The sequence below is a fragment of the Aptenodytes forsteri genome, unplaced genomic scaffold, assembly GCF_000699145.1.
Source record: "Aptenodytes forsteri isolate BGI_AS27 unplaced genomic scaffold, ASM69914v1 Scaffold96, whole genome shotgun sequence".
Classification (NCBI taxonomy): Eukaryota; Metazoa; Chordata; class Aves; order Sphenisciformes; family Spheniscidae; genus Aptenodytes; species Aptenodytes forsteri.
Genome location: NW_008795029.1, coordinates 2666878 through 2676142, shown reverse-complemented (window position 1 = coordinate 2676142; position 9265 = coordinate 2666878). Strand labels below are relative to the sequence as shown.

General features: G+C 37.1%; 1 protein-coding gene across 1 annotated transcript in view; it reads left to right on the top strand.

Moving 5' to 3' along the window:
- Positions 1 to 9265, top strand: part of TUBGCP3 (tubulin gamma complex associated protein 3) — a 70478-nt gene that overhangs the window by 27663 nt on the left and 33550 nt on the right. The window contains exons 8-9 of the mRNA XM_009276142.1: positions 3027 to 3152; positions 6912 to 6980. Of these exons, the coding sequence (XP_009274417.1) occupies positions 3027 to 3152; positions 6912 to 6980 (195 nt within the window). The remainder of the gene's footprint in view (positions 1 to 3026; positions 3153 to 6911; positions 6981 to 9265) is intronic.

The window sequence follows — 9265 nt, the reverse complement described above, 5'->3', positions numbered from 1 at the left end:
GTAGCATTTCACAAGATGTGAATAGACTCCCAACTATTAAGCCAGTACAAAGACTCCTAAGTTATGGCTTAATTTGAGGGTTTTTGTCATCATTTTCCCTCCCCAGTGTATAAGAATGAATATAAAGCAGATGCAGGCTTTTGATCACATTATTATTGGGTTAAATTTAACAGCCTGAGATGTGGAATAGATGCTAGCCACTTGATGTCATGGGCTTGATTACAACTTACAAGTTATAAGATGGGATCATGCATATCACCAAGAAAGGACTGGTGATAGAACTGAAGAGAGTGCTTTCAACTCCTGTTGTTGATCGAAAATCCGGCTGATGTGAATTTGAAGGAAGGTGTCACATAGGGGGCAGAGGAACAGGAGAGAAGCCTGAGAGACAGAAGATCTGGCTTTAAGGTGGTGAGATGTTAAGCATATTTGCAATGTGGAAAAAAACAAACCAAGGGTGAGACTGGGTCAGCTGAGCAAAGAACAAAAAAAATGGCACTAGTTGCTTTAGCATCTTCTCCTTATTCAGTATTTAGATAGTACTGCATCACAGTTCAGTTTCAGCTCGCTAATTGGTTTTCATGTTTTTGTTCAAATGGAAAGACAGTGCTTCCAATTTTCACTTGTATTAAGAACTTTATACTATGACAATATGACATAGTCCTAAATGGTGGAGAACTGATTTTGGGCCATTTCATGTGCCAAGGGCACAGTAGACTTACCGTAATGTCGATGATAACTGAACTAATTTCCTTTTCTCCTCCATAATAATAGCAAAAAGTGACATGTATAATTGTTCCCCCTGTAACTTTACAATGACATTTAGGGCTGCTTAGTGGAGGAAAAAATGGAAAACTTAATTCTTGTTAAATCAGTTAAATCTTGTTAATAAACAGATTCTTAAGGACGTCATCTTCTGCACCTGTAGATGCTGCAAAGTTTGTAATTCCTCAACACCTGCACTGAGTTAACTATGTTCCATATATAAGTTAGATTATATATGGCAAAGGAAAGGTAGCATAATAGATTTTTCTAGAGGAATGTGGAGTAAACTTGATCAGTGATTGCAAAATTGGCACTGGATTTCATTAGTTTTCTGTGTAGTTTTCGTATCAGGTAAGCTAGTTTGAGTTGAAAAACTGTTTTAGTTTGAACTCCTAATTCTGTTAATATAGGGAGTTTGATTATTCAGATGGTTTGTGGTCAATAATGCTTTTTCCTGAGAACTTTTGTGTCTTCGGTTATTTTTGTGAAGTCAGTTGTCTTCCATCCTTTTTCCTTATTGGCACTTGTACTGAGTTGCTGGACCCAGTGAAGATGAAAGTATTTGACTGACTAGAGCTGGAGCTTTTTCTGGTGAACAAGGAGGACCAAGATCATACTTCCTCTAGCTGTGTTGACTGCATGTTAGGCAAAGAAGTAGTCAAAGCATGTGGTTTTCCCTCAGCTGCACAAAGAAAATGTCATTGTACACAGTCTGTTTTTTCCAGAAAGAAACACACTTTCCAAGCTGTTACTCTTGCCTGAATGTTTTCTAATGTCAATGTTAATATTAGATCTGTTGGTGACATTCAGCACTGTATAAGCTAGCAGCTTCTGATTTGATCTAAGAGATACAAATGTAATAACACTAAGCCAATTTTGCTTGTTCCTCATTTGATTCCAGCGGACGTGTATTGTACTTAATACTTGCCAAGTACTCTGTAGTTGTAGAATTCTAAATAGTTCTTATGTCACCTCTTTGGTTTTAGCTGTGGGCAGAGTTTCTAGCTGTGCCCAATCATGCTTGTTTGGGCTAGAATTTATCCTATAGAAGTTGTTCAAGAAGTTAAAGCTGTGCCTGTATATCTAAGCAAGAGGGCCAGGGACTGAACTGTGGTCTTACAACCAAGTGCTGCTGCCTGGTTCAAGGCCACACTGCTGCGGCTAACAGGCTCTTGTAGCTGATTGTTATCTTGGAGAATGCCTGTACTGCTAACTAAAAGGCTTAATGAGTGAGCTTGATCTCTAGTTCTTTAGCAATCCGTTCAGCTTGTTAGTGTACTTCCTTGCTTTGGTTTGGACTGTTCCAGCTGGCTCTCCAAGTTAAAATTGTCTGTAGAGGTGAGATAGGCCCAATTGCTGTGGGCAAGAGTCAATCTCTGCCTCTTGGCCTAACGGATCAGTCATATTGTTTGTTTTTATTTATTCAACAAAATTTTGAAAACTTGATGGTGTTCTTGGGTAATGTGACAAAATGTGGTAGAAGCAAATCTAAAGTAGGAACAAGAGGAACAGTGACTTATGTGTTGGCAATTTAAAGGAAGAAATGTGCCGACTCAGATGAAAATAGTAGTAGTTAAATAGGGTGTTGGGACTAAGGCAGGCTTGCAGGGTGAAGTGAGAACCTGGTATAAGAAAAGTAGAAACAGACTAGAAGACCTTAGAGGGGCACATGATTAAATAGCTTATAAAAGCTGTTACTGGTGGATCAGACTTAAACTTGTAATTTGGATTCTGTAAGTTTTAGTTCCTGATACCTAGTCTGGTATTGGGTCATTTGTCTTCTATTAAAGGTTTGGTTTAGATGTAGTAGTAACTAATTATTTTTCTCTAGGTTTCTTCATTAGTTTCAGTCATTGACTCTTCTTCTAGAGCTCTAATATTTTCAGTCTTGCTGATTATCAGGATAAGATGAAGTGTGATTCTACATCACATAATTTCGGATTTCTTCCTCTTTTCCTGAAGACCTTTTTGTTACTGCATAATTGCCTAATGTAAAAAGAGCGTATGAATACTGTTACACTAAGATTTGGAAAAGGGGAGGTCACAAAGTTGCCGCTGCCTTTTCAATGCTTATGTGTATAAATTTAATGCTAATTACATGGTTGTCTGCTTTTTTGGCACTATCTCTGCTGTAGAATGTAAAATGATTGTTTCCTGAACTGGCTTGTTTTATGAGAGAGAGGGGCTTTCGTGACGAAACAAGTGTTGGCATGGTAGAGTTGACTTAAAATTGCAAGTTATTGTTTCTGTTAACTTTGTAGGTGAGCTTGTCCAAATCTCTCAGAGATACTACAAGTAGACTTGCAGAGTTGGGATGGCTGCATAATAAAATAAGAAAATACACAGACCAGAGGAGTTTGGATCGTGCTTTTGGACTTGTGGGACAGGTAAGTCAGCTGAAAAATTGATTTTGCTACAATATTTTGGTCTTGTTTCCCTTAGAAACTACTAAGTAAAATGCAGTACTAGAATGAATCATAAACTTTGGAGCCTGGATCATTCATCCTTTGATTTACTACTCCTATGGACTGCTACTTTTGGTATGGGTCATAGTCTGAAGACAAGGGAAAGGCATTTGTTCTTGCTGGTTGTAAGAAGGAGTTGCCCCTGTCATTTGTAACTGGAAAGTCTCATGCATAGATTCCTTTTCTTAATCTCCTTTTTTTAAAAATTTGTATTTTTTTAAGTGCTTATGCATGTTTATAAACAAAAACATTGCTTAAATGGGATGGTGGCATCCCTGAGCTAATTAATCACCAATTCAGTTGTTAGGGTAACAGGAAGAGACACTCTTGTTGGCTAATATTCATGTTCATGTGTTAATACTGCACTAACTTACATAAAATGCAAATACCCCATTATCTTCTGCCCTTTCTTTTGAATACAGCATCAAAAGAATGTTAATTTTTGTTTTTATAGGTTTCATCATCATGATTTGTAGTCTACAGTAACTTCACAGCTGCTGTAATACCCAAAACCACATTTACTGCTAAGGCATTCCCGTTTCCTCTCACTTGCTCCCTCTGTAAAACTGGATATTATCCCTTCTGAGTCGACAGAAATGTTATCCTTGCCTCTAGCCATAACATCCTACCCAATCTGCCAAGAAATTGAAGTGCTTCTCCCTTCAATCTAATTTTTCTTAAGAGGTCAGTAGAGACACTGTAGTGCTTCCTACTTTTCTAATGTTTTATTCTGTTCCCTTCTGTCTCTTATTCCTAGTAACCCTTTTAGTTACATATAAATAATTATTTTTCTAGTGATCCAATGCTGATTTCCATGTTTTATATGGTAGTGCTACTGTATATGCATTTTCTTCAGACTCTTCCCCTTATATTTGGGTGAAGTTTCTTATTCTTTATCTAGCAGCTTCCTGCTTATGCTTATTTGTACTGTCTCTGGCTTTAATCTTAAGTTTACAGCAAGGGGAGAACTTTAATTCTTCAGTGAATTTAAATGTGCAACATCTTAGCTACCATATGCAGGTTATGGTAGTGCTACTGTATATGCATTTTCTTCAGACTCTTCCCCTTATATTTGGGTGAAGTTTCTTATTCTTTATCTAGCAGCTTCCTGCTTATGCTTATTTGTACTGTCTCTGGCTTTAATCTTAAGTTTACAGCAAGGGGAGAACTTTAATTCTTCAGTGAATTTAAATGTGCAACATCTTAGCTACTATATGCAGGCTTCAGATCCTGTGCAGAAGGCTGTGCAGTTAGTTAGCTGAATCTGCATAGCTCTAATGCTGTTAATTTTGCTTGAGGCAAGAACTTATATATATTTCTAGGACATAAGTGTACAAATAAAAACATATATTCTACTCCTGCTGTCAGTATCTGGGCAAAAAGAGTATGTACCGTTGCTCTTCATGGCTTTTATAGCTGACAATTTCAGGTGCTGCACACTGTACATTAAGAATTTAGCATAAGAATATATTGTGCATTCTAAAGCATCTTTTGCTTAATGTTTTAAAAGAATGCTTGCATAAACCCCTGTTTAAACCACATGTAGGATAAGATATCTGTCACCTCTTTTATATGATTCTGGTGACTGTTTTTACCATGCAAAATGTCAGGTATTGGCAATTATTAGGAGTAGAGATATAACAATATACTGCACTTTAACATTATATTCTTCTACTTTTGCTGCTTACTATCGAAGTTCTACTTTGTCCTCAGAAAGCAAAAAGAATAATCAGCAATGAAATATAACTTGCCTTATATTTTGACATTTTGCCCATTTAGAACCAGTTGAGGTAGTGGGCATTTTAATTTTTTTCTCTTGAACAAGCGTTCTGTTTCCTTCCTGAATGCTCTTTTTGCTGTAGGCCAAATCTAGGATAATGTCCAGTTTTCCGTAACAGTTTGGGAAACAAAAATCTGTAGTTTGTAATGCAGGAATTGGCACTGGATGTCAATTTTAACTTCTAACACTGCTCTGAAAAGTTGATGGCCAGTTAGATCCTAAATCCTTTTGGCTACTAAAGTCAGTCATTACTTTTCTCACTTTTTGAGCAGATATATAGTGCCTTTGAATGTTTTCTTGGAGGCTCTACTCCGCCCTCTATCTTGGCAAGTGCTACTTTAATAGGTTAAAAAATGTACTGAAGAAGCAAGTGAGAAGAAATGAAAAGTGGGGTTACACATAAAGGGATTTCTTTTTGCCCGTCAGTATCTGCTGGAATAAAATGAATTTTAAATTTCTTTCCAATTTATAATGTTGAGTTGAAGAAAGGAACCCTCTTTCCTTATAAAGGATACAATGGCAAGATTAATGATTTTTTTTTTAGGCTTCTTAGCCTCTTAGCAGGTAGGCCTCTTAGCAGAAAGAAGATTTATTTTCTCCTTGTGCTTGTAGTAATGACTTCTCCCTTGTACATACTCTAGTGAATAAATATTTTACTTTAAGCTCTTGGGTTCTTTTTGTGTGAGGTTTTCTTTATTTTTTCCAAATTACTTTGACTGTGATGATTTTAAAAGGGGTTGAGGGGGCAAGTCCTGGGGAATTTCCTGTTAAAAAAAAAATCCATTAAAATAGATACCAAAATAATTAGCTGAGAATTGGTTAAGAAGTCAATTCTGAAGAATTTGTGTGTGTGCACGGAAGTACTCTTCAAAAAAACAACCAAACAAAAAAATTTAAAAACCCCAAAAAGTGCTTAAAGTTTAAAATTTTTGACTCAGTCCAAAATTAATAAGCCATATTTTTAATTCAGTTTTAGAAAATATGTTGCAGGAATTTTTTTAGTCCGTATGTTAGGTTAAGAACATGACAAAAACAAAGCAAAACCCCAGGACCCCAAACTGTGGAAAACTATCCATTACTAAACAAGTATTCTTTCAGGAATAGTTTTAAAAATCGACCTTTATTTATTTATTTATTTTTAAACAACGCAAAGTAGCTGTGCTTAGAATTGTTTTACAAAGAGGAATCTTTGCTTTAGTTCAGGCCTGTTAAATTCTGCACATTTTACAGATTTCTTAGGATATACTTAGTGTTATTCATTTCGTCCACGTCAAGTGAAGAATCGTTTGCAACTGTCAATTGATAAAAGGCCAAAAATATAGAGTACTTGATCCAGCAGCACTTACTGGGAGTATTCTTTTATGAGCATTGTCTTTTCTTGTTCATGTCATATAGTCTAGACTGTAAATATAATGATGGTTGCCTAACTTGTGTGTTCTGTTACTAGAGGCGTTCCTGAAATGGAAACTCTATTACTTTATTACATACTCTATTTTACATAATTATTAAAGAAAATTTCTTCTGGGTCATGTTATGGTTTGCACATCCCTATGGTAATTATTAATGTCTTTATTGAGATGATATATCTACTTGGAGAGTTATGCTTGTTATAGTTTAATCTGTTGATAGAATTAAGGCAGCAAGAAACAGAAAGTCGCTTGACAATGTGTATATATTCTTGGAAAAGGTCTGTGCATCTCTTAGGGAAGCACTTATACGTTGGCTAGCTTTCTAAGAGTTGGCTTCTGTGCTGAAACTTGTAGCTTGATTCCTTTTAGGAAATTTCTAACTACCTTCACAGTGTGGTGATAGGATAAAAGTTATTCTAGATTAAACCAGAAAGATTTTTCCTGATTTTTTTTTCTTTTTTTTTTTTCTTTTTTCTCCTCTTTCCCTTATAGAGTTTTTGTGCAGCCTTACATCAGGAACTTAAAGAATACTACCGACTTCTGTCTGTTTTACATTCTCAGGTAAGTTAAGTGGTTCTTATTTAACTTCCTTATTTTGCTTTACCTCATCTGAATGTCTACTAAAAGGTCTACCTAGGTATCCCTTTAGAAAGGGAAGGATGTATAGCAGTTTTTATTGTCAGTGGACACAATTCTCTAACTTGTACATTTCTTACTTTTTGGATGTATGTACCAATGAATATTTTTCTCTTAGAAATTCACTGTTATTTGATGTATTACATAATCAAGGAATATAATGTGTATTTCTAAGCCTCTGTCCCTTTTTTGCATCATTTTTGTCAGTTTCATCTTGCGCGATATCTTTATCATTCAAATCCCAAACAGCATGACGCATTTTTGAAGGGAGAAAAAAAATCCTTCTGTATTTCAAGCAATGCATGGTTCAGCAGCTAGTAACAACAGTTCCAACATTTTGTTCTGTCTGGGGCAGTTCGTGCATTTTCCTTGTCCCTTCCATTGTATTGAGAGAGTAAGATGTTTCAGTGTTTTATTATTTTTCTGTGATGTATAGACCATCTCAGTGCTGATAATCTTGCCGTTTGTCCACAAATATTCATAAGTATGTGCACCTAGATGCTAGCTCTAAAATAAAAATTAGATTTTTTTTCTTCTGCTTACTTTTTTTTTATATGGGACTTTCAAGGAGTTCATTATTTATAATTGAGAAAAATTTGTTCTGAGAAGACCTGAAGTTAAATTAAAATGCCGTTTTAAAATTCCAATTTAAAAAAATTTGTAGTTTAAGTCATAGGCTTCTGTAAATGTTTTCAAAGTATCTATTCCTTTTGACTCACTTGCAGTTCTTTAAAATTCTTGACTTCTGGCATGCCTGTCGTACATACTTTTTGCTTGTTTTTCCTGGCTACCATCCAGTTATTCTTTTTCTAATTATTTCCTGCTCTGTCCAAAATACGTTTGCTGTCTTGGTTTGCTGGAGTTTTGATTTATTCTAACTTCTAAAACTTCTTGACCATGAAAATATTTACGACTTCTTTGAAATGCAGCTTCCTCTACCTTTCCTGCTCTACTAAACCTTTCAAGAGAAGAGATGAGTCTGATGGGAGGGGAAGCATATGAGGGGAAAACGAAAGGAAAGTTCTGGCATCACTTATGTTCAAACTGCATTTGGCTTTGTGGTGGGTTGACCCTGGCCGGCAGCCAAACACCCACCCAGCCTCTTGCTCATCCCTTTCTCTTGGGGAACGGGGAGAAAACAGAAGGAAGGCAAAAAGACAAGTCGATCAAGTTAGTGACAGTTCAATAGGGAAAGCAAAAGCTGTGCATGCAAGCAAAGCAAAGTAAGGAATTCATTCACTACTTCCCGTCAGCAGGCAGATGTCCAGCCACTTCCTGGCAAGCAGAGCCTCAGCCACTTAACACTTACTTGGGAAGACAAATTCCATCACCACAAATGTCCTCTTCCTCCTTTCCCTGAGCTTTTCTTCCTGAGAAAAGTTTTTTGTCCTCCATTTGTTTGGAAATGGTTTCCAGGACAGTTGCTCTGTCAGCATCCCAGGGAATGAGGCGAATCTGTCTGGTGTGTAGTTCGACAGATCCTGCTTCTTGAAGAGAGGAGTGACATTTGCTTTCTCCCGGTTGTCAGGAACCTCCTCTGATTGCTATGTTGTTGCAAAGATAATCGAGAACGGCCTTGCAGTGACACTGGCCAGCTCCCTCAGCGCTCGTGGGTGCATCCCATCAGGTCTCATAGACTTAGGTATATCCAGTTTGTTTAATGTTTCCCAATCTGATCCTTCTCCACACTGAGTAAGTCTCCCTTGTTCCAGACTTCCCCTCTGATCTCAGGTGATGTCTGGTATTCCCAATGGCAAATCTTACCAAAAAACCAAGGCATAGAAGGCATTGAGTACCTCAGCCTTTTCCATTTTTCCTGTTACTGCTTTCCCAGCACCATTCAGTAGTTGGACCCACATTTTTCCTGGTCTTCCTTTTACTGCTTTTCTTGTTGCTCTTCACGTTCCTTGCCAGATTCATCTCCAGTGTTCATGAGTGTATTGAGCACATTGATTAAATGCATTCTAGTAGGAAACAGTCAATACAGTGTCTGTAATGTGAAGTTTTGCTGTACTAGCAGACTGGAATTTCTGGGGATGTCCCTCAGCACCTGACTGAAGGAGATCCCAGAGGATTTTCAAGAAGCCTCTGGCAAGATTCCTTCCCAAAAGCTGTTCAAGAAAAGAAGGAGACCCAACAGTGGAGGAGAGATTATCTTGTGACTTTGTTGTGGTTTAACCTCAGTTGGCAACTGAGCACCACACAGCCGA